The sequence below is a fragment of the Chrysemys picta genome, chromosome 18 (assembly GCF_011386835.1).
Source record: "Chrysemys picta bellii isolate R12L10 chromosome 18, ASM1138683v2, whole genome shotgun sequence".
Classification (NCBI taxonomy): domain Eukaryota; kingdom Metazoa; phylum Chordata; order Testudines; family Emydidae; genus Chrysemys; species Chrysemys picta.
In genome coordinates this window covers 21,571,711-21,594,101 of record NC_088808.1, presented here as the reverse complement: position 1 = coordinate 21,594,101, position 22,391 = coordinate 21,571,711, and the positions used below count along the sequence as shown (strand labels likewise).

Genomic DNA, 22,391 nt, shown 5'->3' with positions numbered 1-22,391 from the left:
GGCTGAGGCGTTGTGCAATCTGTCAGAGGAGAGCTGGCTCTTCCTTCAGAGAAGGAAGGAACATTTTTTTGTGCAAGTCTGGATCTCGCCAAAGTAGAGGCTTGAGGTAAACAGGTGTTCTCGATCTGCACTTAGCCTATAACTTTTCTTCTAGGAGAGTGGAGAGAGAGGGAGGTCCTCATTGTCCACTACTTTGCATCTTGTGTGGTCACTTGCATGTATGCAAAGGGAGTGAGTATGAAGCTCCCAAGTCAGAATTGTGATGTTTACCCTACCGTGGCATGGTGTAAATGGTGACACAACATGCAAGTCCATGGAGAATCAGACCCATTGTTTTCCATACTGTCTTCCAAATTCAAAGAGACTCCCCATGCGGCAGGGTCTCTGTTCAGCAATTTTTTTAGACTCTCCATGATACTTTCTAAACACAATCACTTGTGAGCTGATCCTGTGCCCAGACTGAAACTTTAATGCTGCCTTTTATCTGAATGCAGATGATTTCCCACAGGACCAGAAGTTCAGTCAGCTAAGAGAAGGGCTCTGACACAGAGCCCATGTTACTACTGAAGGAGTGTCACTAAAATGAGTGTTGAGGGCAGGGCTCCCCAGCACCTCTGAAAATGCATCTCAAAAGCTGAGGTCCTGACAATCAGTGGCCACTTCTGGCCCAAGAGACTTGCCCTAGGTCACAAAGGGAGTGTGTGGTAGAACCAGGAAGAGAGGCTGGACCTCCTGACTTGATCTCAAAGACCTGTACGTCAACCTCAAGAACTACTTTCCCTTCCTTCGCATCACTTGCTGAATTCCAGCTTTCGAGCCGGCACTAGTGCCTCATCAATCGCTTATGTGATCAGTGATTGCTTTGGTTGTGAATATCAAATCCTACCTCATCTTTACACATGAAGCACACACTTGTCAATATGTTTAAGAAAGGAAAAATAGCTTTGGATCTGTGTTCACTCAAAGATCCTAGACCACACACCTGCTGAACAGTTATTCTTCATTCCCAAAGTGCACGTGCACACACATCCATTTAAGATTTTGTCCCTGATTACAGGTGTAAACACATCTTACTGGAATCTATCCAGAGCATCTTCTCCAAAGGACAGAAGACCTGGTTATTTATTCTACAAGAACCAAACTTTTTTTTTTTTTTTTACATGCTTCCCGCTATGGTAAGTATGTAAACAAGAATCTGTCTTTGGTTTAGTAGCTCATGATGATTTTGCACTGCAGACAGATTATGCACAACTGACCTAGATATGAACATTGCCAACAGGCTGAGAATAGCTCACGTCTTAGAGGAAGACATATGTACCCAGTGAGATACAATTCTCCATGTTAAAAGCCAACAATCTTGCCATGTTATAAACTACTCTTAGATTAGGTGGCAACAGCAAAAAAACAAAAGCGCCTGAGATGTTGATAGAGGAGGAGGACACATGTGCCAAGGTTCTACACAGCATCCGCTAGAGGGAAACTGGCACATGTTCATCCCACCAGCCCCCAGTCACACAACACAAACAGGAGCAATGTTTTGCAGCCTCAGGCAACTACTTGCTTTCCTGGCATGGTAGAGCTGGCAAAGCTGTACACCCCCCAGCAACACAGACATGCTTGTTCAATTCACGAACCTCCTGACCAAATCAATGAACCAATAAAATGATTCCTAAGCAAAAAGAACTGGAAACCATAGCAGGAGTGAGATGAAATGCAATCTGCAGAGGCCCAAAATAGGGCTCTTCACAGTAACTGTAGCATAAAACACACAGCTGATGGATGCAAGTTGCTCAGACTTGTGAGCTCTGACAACAAACCACTGCTATTGGCCAATAAAGGGGGAGAGAAGTATAAGCAATTGTTACGTTTGTAGAAGATCTATTTGTGATTAAAAACATTTAGTGTAATTTTGTCGTATGCCAGTAGAAGACCAGCTCTGAGCACTAGGGCATGGTCCCTATAGTGCCCTTAAGCTGCCATAGTGCCAGCAGCAGACACTCAAGGTGAAGGCCACGACCTCGCTAATCGGTTACTACCTCTTCTGCTAGCACCGGTGCCCCAAACCATCCCCCATCCAATGTTCTGCTTCCCTCTTCTTAAAGACCTTTACAATACCTAAAGCAGCACTGAACATGTACAATCTATTAACTTAATAAAGCTCAAACCTATATATGTTCAAAACCCAAAATAAGTTTCTTGTAGTGGAGGGCTGGGTGTTGATCGGAGCAGGTGGTAAGAATTAAAACAACCACTATATAAGTGCTTGGTGCTTGCATTTAGTTTTTGGTTTATTCATCTAAATCAGTGGTTCTCAACCTGCAGGCCACTTGCAGCCCAATCGGCACACAACTGTGGTCCATGTGACATCCTCAGGGCTATACGGGCAAGGCATATATATGATGCGGCCCACATAACAGAGAGAGAGCTGCATATGTGGCCCACAATGGTAATTAGGTTGAGAACCACTGCTCTAAATATAAGCAAAACGGACAGACTGCCTATCAATCAAACATTTCTCAAGCAATTATCCCAAGGGCACACAAGCACAAGTGATCCTTTCAGTTCATCGTCCCTGCTTTTGCTGCAGTGCCTTCCTTCCTCAAAAGCAGTGTTTAAAAAGTGAGCCAGGATTTACCCAGTTGCTTTTCAGGGTTTGTCTCCACATGGAGTTATTCTGGAAGAGCTGTAGAGTGTAGTCAGTGTAACTAGAGAGGCAGCGTAGTCCACTGAACAGAATATGGGCTGTGCCTCAGATAATCTGGGTTTTATGCCTGGCTTGCCACTGACCTCAGGTGAGTCAATTTAGTTCTTTGTGCCTCTTTTTTTCCCTCTGTTTCGTTGGTAAGCAATTTGGAGCAGGGATTTTTCTTACTGTTTTTGTACAGTGCCTCACACAATGGAGACCCTGATCTCAGCTGTGGCCTCTATGATTAAAATGTAATACATACAACTTTTGTTGTAAACCAGATGCTGCAGGTTAGCTTTTGTTAATCCTTATAACAGGTGGCTCATCGCTCCTGAAACAAAGTTGAAAGTAAACATTTTCAGGCCTTTGTGGGGAAGAGGCTAAATTACCGCCTCTCCATCAAGGGAATGTGGTTTTACTGCTCCTCAGTGCAAACAGTGCTCATCTGTCAGCACATTTTCCCACTCACTGCAATGGTTGGGACAATGGTCACCTCTGATGTTCCTGCCATTCACCATTCAGCCCACATTCTGAGTTTTTTATCCCAGTTCACAGCCGGGGACCTTGCTGAACAACCATGCTCAGAACTTTAAAAGAGGTCGGATTTGCTTTTAGAAAGAGCTGAAGAATCTTCCACCAATGAAAAGTCAAAGGCGACTCTGCTCTTTTCCAAACCCTTCTAACCTACAAAATCAGCTCAATCACAAATGAGATCCAGGGTTGTGTTCCAAACATGGTATATAATTTTCTCACCCTCAGTGGAAAGGAAAAACATGTTTTAGCCCCTGAAGAAATGACAGTAACTTGCTGACATAAGTTGATGAAAATTGTGTTCCTTAACATGTTTGGAGTTTTTTCTGTCCACACTAGTAATAACACTCTTGCAATACAGCTGGGCAACATTTTTAGACCTGATTATTTTTGTAGCATAGACATGGTATTAAATAGCCTGGTCTTTCAGAAAGAGGATTAGTGGATTCCAATCCACTGCATGTAAACCAATTTTATCTTTCCACTTCATATCCCCAGATTGTAGCTGGCTAACAGGGCAAAATCATAATCCTACAATGAGATACAAAGACAAAAACTAAATGCTCTGTGGGCTGTTGAGTTCCTGTGACAGTAACTGGGTGTGTTTTACTAACAATACATGCTGACATATATGACAAATCTAGTGTTTATCTCTGTCATATTACTTACACCAAAACCTTGGCTTTGTTAGAATGTATCCTTTTAAATCAGGTTTACATTTGAAAAATTTTGTTACCAGCAGCCGACATTATTGAAAGATAGTTACATTCTAATTTATTTTTCAGCCTTTATGCTATTTGAATGAAATGCAAGATGTAAACAGTTTGGACAATCAAATATCATAGAGCTGTTGTGGTGATTTATAAAGTTAATGTTTTCATGCTGCTCTGAAAATACAAAGGACTATATGAGTATATTCTATCAATTCTCTCCCCTGATATAACAAACCTAGACACAACTACCGCATTCATCATACGCATTTGAGGAGCCAGGACTGGAACCCTTGTTTAGTTGCAAAAAGAGAGTCCATCACAACCTGAGCTAAAGAAGTAGTCCCTTACCAGCTAGCTAATCATCTCTGCCAGCCAGTCACTAGAATTAGTACATAGACAGTATACTACCTAGTTCCTCTTCATATTAAGGTGTGTAAAGTTCTCTTTATGGTGATTACACAGATAGCTCGGGAGGGTTTGTTTGTTTGTTTGTTTTTAACATGATTCAGACTTTTGGTGTTGAGGAACCAAAGTGTTACTCAGATTAGAAAGCGAGAGAGAACAAAGCCCTAATGATTTTGATTTCAGCTAGTATTTGGGGCTCTGTCCAAACTGAAAGATCTTGCTTCTTTTGGATGATTCACTTCCTTCTGCATTTTATATATATTTTGTTTTGAATTGTAGCTATCTTTTTGTGTGGAAATGTTTACTAAGCCCATCTGTTTAAATGTTGCTGGATGATTTCCCACTGACTAGCTCCTAATACAGACAAGCAAGTCTCTCTCCAGTGATGGCTGTGCACAGAATAGAAACTTCCATGCCGGAAATCAATTGGGATTCTCCAGGCTCCTCCTGGGGGAGGAGGGGATCAAAAACCCAGATCGTCCTATAGACTGGGGCAGGAGGGGTGGCTGTCTTTCCAGCTAGGTAGGAAGGAACCAGTTTTCTTGAGAATCCACAGAGACAAGTTCTTCTCCCACCCCATCACTTCTCAGAGTTCTGTCAGGGTCACTGACTCCTACTCTGAATATCCTTCACACACATTTAACTGGATGCATCTCAGTGCAGTTCCAAATGGAGAGAACTGTGTCTAGACAGAATTATATACAATACCATAGCAAGCTACCATTCACTCTCCATGGTGTGATATTGACTAGCTATGGATTGATGTGATGTTTTGAGTTCCCATATTGCTCCACAAAGCCCTTCTAGCATAACCTTGTGACATCCGCTACAACGAATCCCCCTAAGAGAAGCTGGTAGAACTGCAATTAGGCAGATTAGTCCCTGTGGAAGACAGCCAAATGCTAGAGCTTTCTTTCCCCTCAGCCTAGCGTTGTGCTAGTCTCCTAAGTTATTTACATAGGTAAGGTGTGTCCCTGGGACTTTAATGTTTGTACAGATACTAGCCAACCTGTTGCCTCCTCTAGCTGGATGCAGAATACCCATAACCCCGAAGGTGACTGCTATTACTTAATACCATTACTAGGCACACCTTCAACATCTGAATGAATCAGGTCAAAGAACAAGCAGTTAAATTCTAGAAATAGGTGCTTTAAAATGTTTATAGCTTAAGTTCCCTTGAGATAGGTGCACTAGGATTTTGAGTGCCTGACAATGTTGCTAGAGGGCACTGGGAAACCAGTTAATTTACTAATACACCTGTTAGGATTATTTTTCAGGGTGGGTTCTTATCTCAATAGAACAGGTACCAGTATATAAACAGTACTCTGCAAACAGAACAGGTACAGATTTGTACTAGTAGAAGAGGTACAAGATGGTAAGCTCTTTTGGGCGGGGTTCATATCTTCATGTGTGTTTGTACAGCACTTTACACAATGGTCCTGATTGTAGCCTCTGGTGCAATAGAAAAATTAAATAAATAATGTATGCTGGAACAGGTACCAGCTGAACAGGTACAAATGGAGAAGCGCACCCAAACCTAGTGCTGCGGTGAGAGTAGACAAAGTGATCTAGCAGCGTGCTAACAAAAAGCCTGACTAACGTACTCTTCCAGTCAGGAAATCTGAGATTGCATGATGTGGTGTAAATAACATAAGCTTGCCAACATGACCTTTCAGGAAGCAGGGGTGAAGCAGGAGGACGTTCTCTGGAATCCAAGTCCTGCTCGCATGGTGTCTGTGCAGTGGCTTGTCCCACTGACTCCTTTTGCTTTTCCTTTTCCTGCAAAAAAAACCCCAAACCTTTCCTCCTCCATCTTTTCTAAGACTGTGCCTTGAATGGAGAAGTGAGCAGCAAATCAGAGTAGGAAGCAGCAGGGCTGTCCCTAGCCATTTTGGTACTCTTTGCAGCCCCCCCATGGAGGGACTGTGGGGGGGCTCAGGCCCCTGTGGGCGGGGGGAGGCTGGTCCCAGGCCTCTGTGGGGAGAGGGCTGGGGAAACCGGCCCCAGCCCGCTCCGCTCTGCTCCCCTGGCTCCCAGCCTTGGGGGGCAGGGAGGAACTGCCCCCCAGCACTCACCAGCAGTGTGGCTGGGAGCCAGGGGAGCAGAGCAGGCTGGGGCCGGGTTGCTCCACTTACCATGCGGTGAGTGCAGGCCAGGGCCGGTGCTACCATTAAGGCAAACTAGGCAGTTGCCTAAGGTGCCTAGATTTGGGGGCGCCAAAAAGAGGTGCCCCCAATTTTTTTTTTTTTACAGCGTTCCTGGGCTGGGCTGCCAGCGGCACGCTGACACATGCGGCTCAGACTCCCTCTCCCAGCGCAGCGGCCGCTCCATGCAATTATTGTCATTGCTGGCGGGGGCGGCGTGCTCGGGGAGGGGGCGGAGCAGAGTTGAGCTGGGGTGGGGAGCCCTGCAGCAGTTCCCCACCCCCCACCCCGCCCTGAGGCACACACCCCCGGCAGATCCCCTCCCCCCCCCCCCCGCCCCGGGGAGCTGTGCAGCAGCTCCCCACCCCAGCTCATCTCTGCTACACCCCCTTCCCAAGCGCGCACTCGCTGCTCCACTTCTCCCGCCTCCCAGGCTTGCAGCGCCAATCAGCTGTTTGGCGCCGCAAGCCTGGGAGGGGAGGAGAATTAGAGCGGGGGTGGTGTGCTCGGGGAGGAGGCGGAGCAGAGGTGAGCTGGGGTTGGGAGCTTCCGCACAGCTCCCCGGGGAGGGGGAGCTGCCGTGGGGAGTGGGGGCGCCTCAGGGCAGAGGGGAGGGAGCTGCCGCAGGGCTGGGGGGGCGGGGGAGCAAGGTGGAAGTTTCACCAAGGGCGTGAAACTTCCTTGCACTGGCCCTGCTGCAGGCCCATTCCCTGCAGCAATCCTCAGGGGACTGGGGGCGGGACGGGGCTGGGGCAGAGAAGGAGTGGGGCGGATCAGGGGTGGGAAGAGGAGGGGTGGGGGCCATGAGGAAGAGGCGGAGCAGGGGCTGGAGCAGCACGCAGCTGCCAGGGCACCAGGAAATGCGGTCCCCCAAATTCCCTGGTCCCCTACGCACCTGTGTACTTTGCGTATGGGTAAAAACGGCCCTGGGAAGCAGAGTAGGTACAATGGGTAACATGCTGCATTTCACATCCCCTCCTTTCTGTCTTACCCTCCATTTTATTTTTCACAGTGCTGCAGTAAAAGCAATTTTCTGCTCAGAGAACTGTTTTGGGAAGACGGATATTTTTCGCTCAGACAAACCCCACAGGCTGTGCTTCCTGACTGCTGGGGAGCAGCCTGACTCCTCCATTGTGGACCATGTGGCAGGGAAAAGAAGTTCTTCTTCGAGTGCTTGCTCATATCCATTCCATTAGGTGTGTGCGCGCCGCGTGCACGATCGTCGGAAGATTTTTACCCTAGCAACACCGGCGGGTCGGCTGTGGAGCCCCCTAGAGTGGCGCCTTCATGGCGCTGAATATATACCCCAGCCGACCCGGCGCCCCCCCAGTTCCTTCTTACCGCCCCTGACGGTCGTTGGAACTGTGGAGCGCTGCTTAGCTGTTCTCCACTCTCCCTAGCTTAGTTCGTTATTCGCAGTTATAGTTATAGTTATAGTCCTAGAGTTTATAGTTAAATAGTTCAATAGTTTTAAGAGTTGTCTAGTTGTTATAATAGTTCAGGGGATTAAGGGGGTCGTCTCCCCCTTTCTCCCCCGGCCGCGGGGCCGGGCTCATGCCCAACGCTCCCGGCTTCAAGCTGTGCGCCTCCTGCGCTAAGCCTATGCCCACGAGCGACCCGCACGATTCCTGTCTGAAGTGCCTGGGAGAGTCCCATCAAACAGATAAGTGCAAGATCTGTAAGGCCTTCAGACCAAGGACCAAGAAGGAGCGGGACTTTCGGCTCCGGCAACTCCTGATGGAGGCGGCACTTAGTCCGGACGCTCCATCTACAAGTCAGGCCCCGGCACCTAGCGCCTCGGTGCGCAGTGCCCCGGCGGCACCGGCCATGACGACCACGCGAGTGGCGTCAGATGAGCCTTCCCGGCACCGGACCTCGTCGGCACCGAAAGCACAGCAAGTGCCTCGGCGCCGGTCATTATCCCCAGGGCATAAGAAAGCCCATAAGACGGGGACCTCCGTGCCGAAGACGCTGGCTCCCCCAGTGCCGGGGGTAGAGCCGCGTACGCCGGTGGAGCACCGGAAACAGGTGCCTCCAGCACCGTCGACTCCGGCGCCGAGGCCGTTGAGTCCGGTGCAGACGGCGTCTCCACCGAGGCAGGCGGTGATACAGTGCCTCCCGTCGACGCCAGAGACCTTCACGGCGGCGAGAGACTTAATAGCTCTCACGGAGCCGGCACCGCCTCAACCACCGGCACCGACGGCACCGTTGCCTCGCCCGGTCCAGTCGAGGGGGAAACCTGCCTTGATGCGCCCTCCATCGCAAGGGCTGGAACCTCGGCACCGATCCAGGTCCCGAAGCAGGTCCCCACGCCGCTCGCAGTCCCGGCACCGAATATCACCTCGGCACCGGTCGTACTCGCGGCCAAGATCTTCTTCACGGCACCGCTCTACGTCTCGGCACCGCTATGATCGTCGGCACCGATCAACGTCGAGACGTAGTTCTCGGCACCGCTACGGTCGCCGCTCGACGTCGAGAGGCCGCTCCCGGTACCGGGCATACTCCAGGTCCTCGTCGAGGTCCAGATCCGACTCCCGGTACCGACGAGGTCATCGGCACCGGTCGCGGTCCCGGCACCGATCGCCGGCACCGCGTGGAGATAGATCATCTCCAGACCGGCACCGTGCGGCACCGCAGCCCACGGGAATCGTCTCGACGCTCTCGGCACCGCCATGGCCGTCGAGATCGGGGTCTCGCTCCTCGGAGGACCTCTCGAGATCGGCATACCCCCCTCAAGGGCAAGCCGAGGAACAGGACTTGGGCCATTGGCAGAACATAACAGAGGACCATTCTCATGGCCCATCTCGCTGGTCGTTTTGGACCCCGTGGGCGTACCATCAGGCGCAAGGGGCTCCAGTTGCTTCGACCTCTCGCTCCGGTCACTCTGTTAGAAGGGCCCCGGAGTCCACCATCTCTCGGCCTCCGCCAGGGGGCATGGAGGCTTCCGTGTCCGCACCACCTGACGCCCTGGACTCAAGCGCAGGTGATGCTCCGGCCCAGGAGCAGGGAGCCCAGGACCCTCCCTTGGATCCTGTCCCACCGGAGGCATCTTCCTCTTCCTCTCCGGATGAGGCAGTGGCGGGCACATCGTGCACAGGTCCACCTCCAATAGATCTTCGGGCTCACCAAGATCTTCTGCGTCGGATGGCCCGTAATATGGACCTGCAGGCGGAGGAGATAGTGGAGGTGCACGACCCCATCGTGAATATCCTCGCAGCGGATGCCCCATCGAGGGTGGCGTTACCCCTGATCCGCACGATACAAGCCAATGTATCTACGATATGGCAGACTCCTGCCTCTATCCCACCCACAGCGAGAGGGGTGGAAAGGGAATACTTTGTTCCGTCTAAAGACTACGGGTACTTGTATACCCACCCCCAGCCGTGTTCACTGGTGGTGGCATCAGTGAACGCAAGGGAGCGCCACGGTCAGCAGGCCGCAGCGCCCAAATCGAAGGAGGCTAAGCGCCTCGATTTATTCGGCCGTAAAGTTTACTCAGCCGGAGGGTTGCAACTTAGAGCGGCTAATCAACAGGCGCTCTTGAGCCGCTATAGCTTTAACTCCTGGAACTCTATGGGGAAGTTCAAGGAGTTGGTTCCCCAAGAGTCCAGGGAGGAGTTTGGAGCCCTGGTGGAGGAGGGTAAGAAGGTGGCTCGGACCTCCTTACAGGCCTCCTTAGACATAGCGGACTCTGCTGCGAGAACCCTGGCCTCAGGTATCGCTATGCGGAGGATCTCCTGGCTCCAGGTTTCGGGTCTGCCTCAGGAACTGCAGCAAACCCTGCAGGATCTGCCCTTTGAAGGACTAGGGCTGTTTTCCGAAAAGACGGACTCTCGCCTGCAGAGCCTCAAGGACTCCAGGACGATCATGCGTTCCTTGGGGATGCATGTTGTGGGCCCTCAGCGCAGGCCTTTTAGACCGCAGCCTCAGCGCTTCCACCCCCCCCCGCCTCGTCAGAGACAGGACTCGACCCGGAGGCGAGGGCGAGGTGGTAGAAGAAGGTGGACCGGCCCTCAACCTGGTCAGAACCAGGGGCCACCTAGACCACCTTCAGGCCCCAGGCAGAACTTTTGAAGGTGCGGTCGAGGACGGCGCCCCAGTCATCCCACAGGATCCAGTTTTCTTCAATCCCCCCCTCCTCCCCCCCTTCCCCGTCCCTCTTCAGGGACCCTTCTCACGAGCAACTTCTTATACAGGAAGTTTCCACGCTCCTTGCTATGGGGGCCATAGAGGAGGTTCCAGTGGAGTTAAGGGGCAGGGGATTCTATTCCCGTTACTTCCTCATTCCCAAGTCCAAAGGAGGTCTGCGACCCATCTTGGACTTGCGCGGACTCAACAAATTCGTAGTAAAGTTGAAGTTCCGCATGGTCTCTTTGGGGGCCATCATCCCTTCCCTCGATCCTGGAGACTGGTTCGCCGCCCTCGACATGAAAGATGCATACTTTCACATAGCAATTTACCCGCCTCACAGACGCTTCCTGCGATTCGTAGTAAGCAAAGTGCACTATCAATTTGCAGTCCTTCCCTTCGGCCTATCCTCGGCCCCAAGGGTGTTCACGAAATGTATGGCTGTCGTGGCAGCGTACCTTCGTCGGCAAGGGATACAGGTGTTCCCGTACCTAGACGACTGGCTGGTACGCGGTCGCACCAAAGAACAAGTTCGAGATCACGTCCACATAATAGTGCACACATTCAACAAGTTGGGTATCCTACTCAACAAGGACAAATCCACTCTAGAACCTACCCAGAGAATAGAATTCATCGGCGCGGTTCTAGACTCCAGACGTGCACAAGCCATCCTGCCAGACAATCGCTTTTGCACCATCACGAGCCTCATTCAAGGACTCAAGGCCTTCCCAACTACCACGGTGAGGTCGTGCCTCACCCTGCTGGGTCACATGGCTTCCTGCACGTACGTAACCAGGCATGCCAGACTTCGGCTTCGCCCACTCCAGACCTGGGTGTCATCAAGATACCGCCCACATCGGGACAGCCTGAACATGGTGGTCACGGTCCCGAACTCGGTCCTGACCTCCCTCACATGGTGGCTAGACCACAAGGTGGTTTGCGAGGGGATGCCGTTTCACGCCCCACAACCCTCTCTGCACCTGGTCACAGACGCTTCATCCCTGGGTTGGGGCGCCCATCTCAACGAACACCATACCCAGGGCCTGTGGACTGCACCCCAGATAGCCCTGCACATCAATGTTCGGGAACTGATGGCGGTGCGCCTGGCGTGCCAGGCATTTCTCAATCTCCTACGTGGCCGCTGTGTGTTAGTTCTCATCGACAACACCACCGCCATGTTTTACATCAACAAGCAAGGAGGAGCACGTTCGTCAATGCTATGCCAAGAGGCCATTCGCCTGTGGGACTTCTGCATCGCCCACTCAATCCATCTCACGGCATCGTTCCTCCCTGGAGTCCAGAACACTCTGGCGGACCGACTCAGCAGGTCCTTTCAAACACACGAGTGGTCTATCCGTCCGGACATCATACATTCCGTTTTCCAGAAGTGGGGGTTTCCCCAGATAGACCTGTTTGCATCTCGAGACAACAGGAAGTGCCACGTGTTCTGCTCCCTGCAAGGTCGAGCTCCGGGCTCCCTCTCGGACGCGTTTCTCCTTCCCTGGAAGGACCACCTGTTTTATGCCTTCCCTCCGTTTCCTCTGGTCCACAAGGTACTGCTCAAATTGCGCAGAGACCAGGCACAGGTGATTATGATCGCCCCAGCGTGGCCGAGACAACATTGGTACACCACGCTGTTGGAGCTCTCGGTTCAGACACCGATCCCGCTTCCATTATGCCCGGACCTCATCTCTCAGGACCACGGCCGCCTGCGTCACCCCGACCTGCAATCACTCCACCTCACGGCGTGGCTGCTCCATGGTTCACCCAGGCAGAGCAGCAGTGCTCGCACTCTGTCCAACAGATTTTGCTGAGCAGTAGGAAGCCCTCAACACGGACCACATACTTGGCCAAGTGGAAGCGGTTCTCCTGTTGGTGCGAACAACGAGCCACGTCCCCGTTGCAGGCACCTATTCCTCTCATTTTGGAATATCTCCTCTCCCTAAAACAGCAAGGGTTGGCGATATCTTCAATTAGAGTTCACCTGGCCGCTATATCGGCCTTTCACCCAGGGGAACTCGCATCCTCGGTATTCTCTAACCCGATGGTCGTTAGATTCCTCAAGGGCTTAGACCGGACGTACCCACAACAACGTCAGCCCGTTCCGACGTGGGACCTCAACCTGGTTCTCTCCAAGCTCACAGGTCCTCCATTCGAGCCACTGGCCACCTGTTCACTTCTGTACCTATCCTGGAAGACAGCCTTCCTCGTAGCCATCACCTCAGCAAGGCGCGTTTCTGAACTCAGGGCGCTTACATCCGAGCCCCCTTACACGGTTTTCCATAAGGATAAAGTGCAGCTTCGTCCACATCCTGCCTTTCTCCCTAAGGTGGTTTCTCCTTTTCATATCAACCAGGATATATTTCTCCCGGTCTTTCATCCTAAACCACATGCTACTCGCCAGGATCAACGTTTGCATTCTCTGGACGTACGCAGGGCCCTGGCCTTCTATATTGACCGCACAAGGCACTTTAGAAAGACGACGCAACTCTTCGTTGCAGTGGCCGACCGAATGAAAGGCTCACCGGTCTCCTCACAACGCCTATCCTCCTGGATTACGTCTTGCATCCGGACTTGCTATGACCTGGCAGGTGTCTCAGCACCGCACCTCACCGCTCACTCCACGAGGGCCCAAGCTTCCTCGACTGCTTTCCTGGCGCAAGTTCCGATCCAGGACATCTGTAGAGCGGCGGTTTGGTCATCAGTCCACACGTTTACAGCTCACTATGCACTAGTGCAGCAGTCCAGGGACGATGCTGCCTTCGGATCAGCGGTTTTGCACACAGCAATGTCTCACTCCGACCCCACCACCTAAGTTGGGCTTGGGAGTCACCTAATGGAATGGATATGAGCAAGCACTCGAAGAAGAAAAGACGGTTACTCACCGTTGTAACTGTTGTTCTTCGAGATGTGTTGCTCATATCCATTCCAAACCCGCCCCCCGTCCCCACTGTCGGAGTAGCCGGCAAGAAGGAACTGAGGGGGCGCCGGGTCGGCTGGGGTATATATTCAGCGCCATGAAGGCGCCACTCTAGGGGGCTCCACAGCCGACCCGCCGGTGTTGCTAGGGTAAAAATCTTCCGACGATCGTGCACGCGGCGCGCACACACCTAATGGAATGGATATGAGCAACACATCTCGAAGAACAACAGTTACAACGGTGAGTAACCGTCTTTTACCCAGGCTGCATTTTAAGGTGGCAGCATTCCTAGTGGACATGTCCAGTAAGTTCCAAGGGGATGCTGCTCTGAGATGGGTCTTGGAGGAAGCAGAACTGGGATCTAACAAGTATAAATCCCCCTCTCTGCGGTCTTGGTTAGGGTAGAGGGCATGACACAGGTTGCAGGATCTGTTTTGAAATAGCAAGACTGCTAATACTATATATTTGAAGTATCTGCTGCACTTGTCTAAGTAGCTACATCTTGTCCTGAGCATTAAGTGTTTAACTTTTAACAGGATCATTGTCCTGTGGCCCCTTCTGCATCAAAACCCTGTCAGATTTGTGAAAATCCTTGACATACTAAAACAACACATGGGTTGTGTGCTGTGTGCCATCCCCATTCAAGGAGCTTTCTTTTTTTAAATCTAGTCTCTGGTATCCTTTCCAATTAACACACGACCTAAATGCAAATACATCCAAAGCTGATAACCATTTTAAGCTCTCTTTCTCTATCCCTCAGACTCCTAAAATTGTTTGTTCATACTTTTGTTTGGAATGATAAACGCATGATGCGCTTGAAAAGCGTGGGACTTTAATTTTATGTGGAGAAGAAGAATAAGAGGAGACATGACAGACGTATACACGATAATTAATTGCACAGAAAAAATACATCAGGTACTTCCACTTATCCTCTCTCATAATACAAGAAAAAGGGGACAGCCAATGAAATTGAAAAGCAGCAAATTTACAAATGATAGAGATTATGTAGAACATAATCATAGAAATGCAGGGCTAGAAGAGACCTCAAAAGGTCATCTAGTCCAGCCCCCCATGCCAAAGCAGGATTAAGTAAACCTAGACCATCTCCGACAGGTGTTTGTCCAGTCTTGTCTTAAACCTCCAGTGATGGGGAATCCACAAACTCCTTAGGTGACCTGTTCCAATGTTTAACTATCCTTATAACTAGAAAGTCCTCTTTATAACAGCCTTTTACCTATTTGAAGATTGTTCCCCCTTCCTCCATTCTTCTCTTCTCTAAACTAAACATGCCCAGTTTTTTCAGCCTGTCCTCACAGGTCATGTTTGCCAAACTTCGTATCATTTTGTTGCTCTCCTATGGAATCTCCCCAATTTGTTCACATCTTAAAGTGTGGTACCCAAAACTGGAGACAGTACTCCAGCTGATGCTTGTGGAACTCAGTGGCACTAGACATCACTGAATCAGGAGTTCAGCAAGATTCAAAATAGGATTAGAAATGTATATAAAAATGAGAACATCCACACTCTGCGTTTCTTTACTCTTCCTGTGGAGCATCTGATACTGGCCAGCATCAGACAGAGGATACTGGACTAGACAGTCCACATGGCAATTCCTATATTCCTAAATGCTGTATGAATGAACAAAAACTAACCTAGAACATCTGCTTTTTGCTGTCCAGTGTTACTCAGTGTCTTACAAAAGCTTAACTATCAAGTAACTTAACAGTGATTTTCATTTGACTTGAATGAAGGACTCAAAGTTCCACTGGCTTAAATGCAATTGTTTCTTGAGGCAGGAGTAAAAGTGGGGATACACTGGTGTGTTGAGTGGCACATCCTTACCCAGCATGTTCCTCCATCTGACAGCTATTGATTAGCTGCATTGATGTTCAAACTTGGATTATGAACCAGAAAGATCATATTTGTGAAGAGAATGAAAAAACAAATGTAACCACCAAATACATGGTAGCTATTTTAGGAATGGCATGGTTCCCACCAAAAGTCCCTAGATCAGATCTCTTTCCTGCACCAGAAAAAAAAAAAGTTATATTCAAACCCATATAAGGCAGCATTTAGTCGAGGTGGTTCTTTAAAATATTAGTACTGCTTTCTGTATTGTTGGAGGACTTTTATCATCTTGTTAGCTTTTCTCTTTTTGCAGCAGTCGCATCCAACTTTGTGATGTTGGCAGACACACTAACAATTTGTGAGTTACCCAAGATTTGCTTATATATTTACACAAAATATTTATAAAACAAGGTTTTATAATGGAAAGTGTTGGACAACCGGTATTATCGGTAGAGCTGACAGCATCACCTCTATATTATGAAATTAGCCTGTAGCACGCTTGAAAGTAGATGCTGCCTTCCCCTTCTAGGAATTAGTCCATAGAGGACAACTGCCCACTACTGCAATTGGCTAATGCTGCCCCTCCTTCAGCTCAACTGGTAGAGGTCTGTGCTTTGGTAATGAAAGTCCCAGGTTAAAACACTCAAGATGATCAGGGGTTGAATTTATGTTAAGTTAAGATTAAAGTTGAAACAAATAGAACTCTGTAATTTCTGCCTTGCTGCTCTTTTAGTCATTTAGAAATAGGCAAGTCTTGATTTCTGGTTCAGTTTCTCCCTCTTCCCTCCCAACACATTTGATTGTCATCAGGCTGTGGGAAATAGCCACTAATTGTGCCATGTTTGTTTTACAAGTTAAACTTTATTATGGGGGAGTTTTTCAAAGACACAGGTGGCAGACAGGGACCTAGCTCCCACTGAAATTCAATGCCAGTTGTGTCTGAAAATCTCCCCAGTAACTTTTAGATGCATATGAACATCTTCAAACTCACTGATTGATCATTGCTGCTCAATGAGGTATAACTACATCCCACACTCTCCTGGGACTACAGGTGCTTCCAGATAAACCAGACTGTCTTCAGGCTGAGTACCACTGAAATCCATGGTAAAGCTCCCACTGACTTTAGTGACAGGATGATCAAGCCAACAGATGGTAGAGATAAATTAATTCTTTTAAATGGTTCCCACTCAATATAGGGTCACTGTGACTGAGTGGCCAGCATTCTCACTACCAGGTATGGAGGTCACAGGGTGGAGTCCATTCTAAAACTTAAGACAGTAGCCACTACGTACGTTGCAGTGCTCGGCAAGAAGCCTGCTGAAATGCTAGAAGCCATCAAGTGGAGGGCATGTTAAATTGGGATCTCTTCTGCTCATGGCACTTTATCGAAGGGACTATTGTGCAAACCTTCCCATAGATAAAATTAATAAACCTGGCTGCAATCTCTAAGGATGTGTGAGAACTATTCCAGGTCACAAAAATGTGGCTTCACTTGTCTCAATAGTCATTGTAGATAGTATTTTTAACTCATTACTTTGTAGAGTAGTTTGAGAAACCTAGAGGAGGAAAGATGCTATAAAAGCTCCCCTTTTTTATCCTAAAGTAGGAATACCCTGTGCTGAGCCATGCCATGCCCCAGCAAAGGGAAGTTTTTTTGCCAATAAACTTGCATCATGCATAAAGCTGGCTATGGAGGATGGAAAGAACTGCAATTATCAGTTAGAGAAATAACAGACTCAGGAAAAAGAATGATGGTAGGATCCTTGTTAGCAAAGTTGGATTTTTACATCCAAAAGCAAGTTAACATTCAAAGCAGTTTATTCAAAGAGGATCTACTTACTAATGAGGCCTCCTTGAAACAAGTCATCCCCATAACTTTTTTAACTCTCTTCCTAGGAAACATTTTAAATACGTTTAAGTGTATACATCTTTGAAATTTCTATTCAAATAGTGTTTTCAAAACATATTTACTCCAGGCAAAAAACAAACACAAAGCCCCCAGTATTCCCGGCACTACTTTGAACAGACTTGTGCTATTTTTACCAGTGTTTGGCATCTATCCTAAATCAGTTGTAAAGCAGAGGAAGATGACCCTTTACTCGCTGATCTCCTCTGCAAATCCACCAATACAATCTTCACAGGTTTCTTATTAAGATATCCAAGAACAGCAGGGGGATGTTATGGAGTAGAAGCTTCTTCAGGATTTCTGTATCAGATTACACCAGGGTATTTTTGCCTCTGGCCAACAAAAACATACATCTTCAGTATGTTAAAAAAAATTGTAACATCGTCAGTGATTTTATGAGAATTTAAAAAAACAAAATTAAATTCCTTGAAGCACAGAAACTATCATGGAGCTACATCACAAAATATATGATGATGTGTTGCTGGACTATGTAAGGCCAAATCACACAGTAGGTGCCCTGTCATTAATCTCACAAACCACACAAAACACAGGGATTTTGAACATACATTTTCTGTTCACACCGGGGGATGTTTTACCTAAGCAAATCTATTCTCTTTACTCTTAGATTGTAAGATACTAGGGACAGGGAGCTTGTCTACTCCCTGTACTGTACAGGGCTGTGTACGTTTTCAGCAGGCTACAAAAAAGTAAAAGCTCTCCTTTCTACAGTTAATAATTTATTTGAGCTCTCCTCATTCTATCTATCTAGGTACTTATACTGCCCTCAACAATGTAATAATAGGAAATACCTTATTGTGCCTCTGAAATCATCTCACTGATCAGCCATTAATATCAATCATTTGGTGAAATGATACCATAGCTATTCAATCAGCTGTGCGGTATTACTATATTTTCTCAAAAGGAGAATATTCTATTTGCTTGTTTGTTTTTAAGGCACACACAAAAAACTGCTGCAGGCTTATATTTCCATTTCCACTATGGTTTGCCATCCAAAACCATTCCAGTAATGCCCATTGATGTGGGTGTGTGCATATGCAAGCAATGACTCATAGTAACCTTCCATCTTGTCTGCTAGAATTTACAACCAAATAAAATTCGCAGCAGCAGCTATTACCCTAAAGCTACTATATAATTACCAAAAAGAACACCCCCAATATGCATCCAAAAAGCAGCCGGGTCCATTCTGCTGCTAAGATTGAAAATAAAATGTTATCTATTAACAGTTGTACAACTGACTACATTTTAAGTGTCCCTTTACTAATGAAAGGTTTGTTCACTGGCTATTTATATGTAAATATTCTTTCAATTCCAATGAGTCACTCTGTTTAAGTGTAGATGCAGCACCTAAGTTTCACCATTAAATGAAAAGTGGTGTACCCAAAAGGAAAGTTAGCTCTGCAGAGAGAACCATTAGTAACTTGGGCAGTTTTGAACTTTTTGTATATCCACTTTCTTTATTATAGATTTTGAAATAGGGCCAGCGCCTCAGGCAGGAGAGTTTATTTAAATATCAACATCCACCTCCCTCCTTGGTTAAGGAGTAAGAATTCAGGATGCCTCCGAAAAGAATCTGGGCTCGGTCTTGCAGGCTGCTGCGTACGTTTCCCTCCCCTGGGACTCAGGGAGAGTGGAGGGGACCCAGCTCCTTGCCAGGATTTGCCACCGCCGGTCACTGCAGATACCATCCGGTGCTGGACGGGCACCCGTGGAATATTTTACGTGGGTTTCTATTAGACGCATCAAAGCAGCCACAGGGTGAGGGACAGCAGCGATCGCCCCTCGCACCCTCCAGCAGCGCATCAGGATTGGATTGGGTGGGTCCCTCCTGGCTGCGCTCATGCGCGTAACCCAGGGCGCACGGCGGCTCCCTGCTACCCAGGGACCCCACCTCCGGAGTCCAGGGCGCTCATGGGTCGGGGGCACACGGGCTCCCCGGTGCTCGGCTGCCTCCCAACTCCTGCCCTTCTGTGGAAGCTGCCGAGAGTCAAAGCCAACTCAGGGCTCCATCCTGGCGTCCAGGGGGAGCTTCCCATTGTCCCCACCGGCGGCGGGATCGGGTCCTTGTCCCCCCAGCCTCACAGACGGGACTGCAAAGACTTTTTCCTCCGCCCCCAGCAGCTGGGGAGGAGGGACCGACACGTCCCCGCTCTGCGCTGCTGGAACAGAGCAGCTGCTGCGCCCGGGGCTGCCTCCAGCAGGGAGCGGCCGATGGAGACGAGCCCGGAGCAAGCGCAGGCACCCGCCTCCCGCTTGCCCGAAGCCCCCCCGAGCCCCTGCAGTGGGGCTCTCGCCTCGGACCTACCTGCAGCTATTGCTTAAAGGCAGGGGACGACTTGGCGAGTTACTGCGGCGCCCGGCTGGCTGAAGGAAGCTGGCGCAGAGGGGCTAGGCAGGCAGGACTGGCACTGGGACTGGGGCGGGGGTGGGCAGGGCCTTGCACGTGGGCACCGAGTGACTCGCGGCTCTGTCCTCCACTGAGCAGCCGCGCCCTGCAGGAGGCGGATCCGGGGGTGGGGCTGGGCCAGCAGCTGGGGTCTGCTGGGCTGGCTGCCCTGTGGCTGTGTAGCAGCCAGGACTGAGGCAGAAGCAACAGGAGGAAGCCGGCGAGGTTAGGTGCATAAGCATAGAGAGGATGTATCCACCTCCTTGTGCAGCAGCCCTTTCCTGTGGTCCACAACAACCGAGCTAACTGGATGTGAACTATTCGATTCCAGCCCAGTTGATTTCAGCGTAATCTCACCTGCTGAGGATGGTTTGCATTAGCAAGTAGTGCTAGTGGTCTGAGTAGATAACTTAATGAGCTTCATCTAGGTTCCTAAGGGCTTTTGGATCCAGGGCCAGCCTTAACATTGATGGGGCCTTGGCCGATTCCACTACAGGAGGGAGAACTGGGTTGTGACCTGCTGAAGTTGTCTGTGGGGTCCTCAAATGTCCAACAGCCCAGGCAGCCGCCTGCCTGGCACATGTTCTTTCATCATGGTCCTGCCAGTATCTGTACTTTTGGAGAACAACTGTATACAAATGTGTACAAATTAGAAACAACTGACAAACTTTTTTTACAGATCCCAGACTCCACTAAAACCATTGCTACACTTGGCACTAATTGACTGCCTTATTAGAAGCATCAGCAGTGGCCAAGAACTGAATGGACCATGGGGATTGATGGACCATCCAGGTCAAGGATGAAGCACATGAGCATGGGTTAAAAAGGCAGTTGGAGGGGGAAAAAGAGATGTCTTTTAAAAATTGGAAGTCAAATCCTGCTGAGGAAAATAGAAAGGAACAAAAACTCTGGCAAGTCAAGTGTAAAAGTCTAGTTAGGTAGGTTAAAAAAGAATTTGAAGAGCTACTAGGAAAAGACACAGAAACTAACTGCAATTTTTTTTAAGTCCATCAGAAGCAGGAAACCTGCCAAACAATCAGTGGGGCCACTGGATGACAGAGATGCTAAAAGAGCACTCAAGGAAGACAAGGCCATTGTGGAGAAGCTAGATGAATTCTTTGCATCGGTCTTCACTGCCGAGGATGCGAGGGAGATTCTCACACCTGACCCAATCTTTTTAGGTGACAAATCTGAGGAATGTCCCAGACTGTGGTGTCGAGAGGAGGCTTTGGAAGAAATTGATATATTAAACGGTAATACGTCACCAGGCCCAGATGGTATTCACTCAAAAGAACTCAAATATGAAATTGCAGAACTACTAAACTATGGTATGTTACCTATCCCTGAAAATCAACCTCTGTACCAGATGACTGAAGGATAGCTAATGTAACACCGATTATTTTTTTAAAGGCTCCAGAGGCAATCTGGCAATTACAGGCCAGTAAGCCTAACTTCAGTACCCGGCAAATTGGTTGAAGCTACAGTAAAGAACAGAATTATCAGACACATAGATGAATGTGATGAATTGGGGAATCGTCAACATGGCTTTCGTAAAGGGAAATCATCCCTCACGAGTCTTTGAGGGGGTCAACAAATGCAGGCAAGGGTGATCCAGTAGATATAGTGTACCTGGATTTTCAGAAAACATTTGACAAGGACTCTCACCTAAAGCTCTTAAGCAATGTAATCTGTCATGGGATAAGAGGGAAGGACCTCTCATATATCAGTACCTGGTTAAAAGATAGGAAACAGAGTAGGCATAAATGATCAATTTTCACAGTGGTGAAAGGTAACTAGTGGTGACCCCCAAGGAGTTGTGCTGTGACCAGTGTTGTTCAACATATTCATAAATGAGCTGGAAAAAGGGGTAAACAGTGAGATGGCAAAGTTTGCTGCAAAATTACTCAAGATAGTTAGGTCCAACGCAGACTGCAAAGAGTTACAGAGGGATCTCACAAAACTGGGTGACTGGAACAAAATGGGAAATGAAATTCAATGTTGAAAAGTCCAAAGTAATGCACATTAGAAAACATAATCCCAACTGTACATAAAAAGAAAGAGATCTTGAGATCATTGTGGATAATTCTCTGAAAACAACTGTTCAATGTGCAGTGGCAGTCAAAAAAGCAAGCAGAATGTTAGGAACCATTAGGAAAGGGATAGATAAGAAGACAGAAAATATCATATTGCCACTATATAAATCCATGATATGCCCACACCTTTAATACTGCGTGCAGATGTGGTCACCCCATCTCAAAAAAGATATTTTAGAATTGGAAAAAGTATAGAGAAGGGCAACAAAAATTATTAGGGGTACAGAACAGCTTCCATATAAGGAGAGATTAAAAAGACTGGAACTGTTCGGCTTAGAAAAGAGATGACTCGGGGAGATATGATAGAGATGTATAAAATCACGAATGGCAATGGCATGGAGAAAGTGAATCAGGAAGTCTTATTTACCCTTTCACGTAACACAAGAACCAGAGGTCACACAAATTAATAGGCAACAGGTTTAAGACAAACGAGAAAGTAATTCTTCACACAATAATGCACAGTCAACCTGTGGAACTCATTGCCAGGGGATGTTGTGAAGGCCAAAAGTATAACAGGGTTCAAAAAAGAATTAGATAAATTCATAGAGGATAGGTCCATCAATGGCTAATAGACAAGATGATCAGGGACACACCCCCATGCTCTGGGTGTCCC

The 22,391-nt window shown here is 48.5% G+C and overlaps 1 protein-coding gene across 4 annotated transcripts in view; it reads right to left on the bottom strand.

Annotated features, from left to right (window-relative positions):
* The window catches only part of GSN (gelsolin), a 51,525-nt gene extending 31,731 nt beyond the window's left edge, over positions 1-19,794 (bottom strand). Inside the window, exons 1-2 of one of the 4 annotated variants that reach the window (XM_065572103.1) lie at positions 19,605-19,770; positions 17,216-17,267 (exon numbers count right to left, since the gene is read on the bottom strand). In XM_065572103.1, the coding sequence (XP_065428175.1) occupies positions 17,216-17,248 (33 nt within the window). In that variant the 5' untranslated portion in view covers positions 17,249-17,267; positions 19,605-19,770. Of the gene's footprint in view, positions 1-17,215; positions 17,268-19,604 lie in introns of all 4 variants that reach the window. The other 3 variants (XM_065572102.1, XM_005299452.5, XM_065572101.1) reach the window with 3 other exon arrangements.
* Between the last annotated feature and the right edge of the window lie 2,597 nt (positions 19,795-22,391).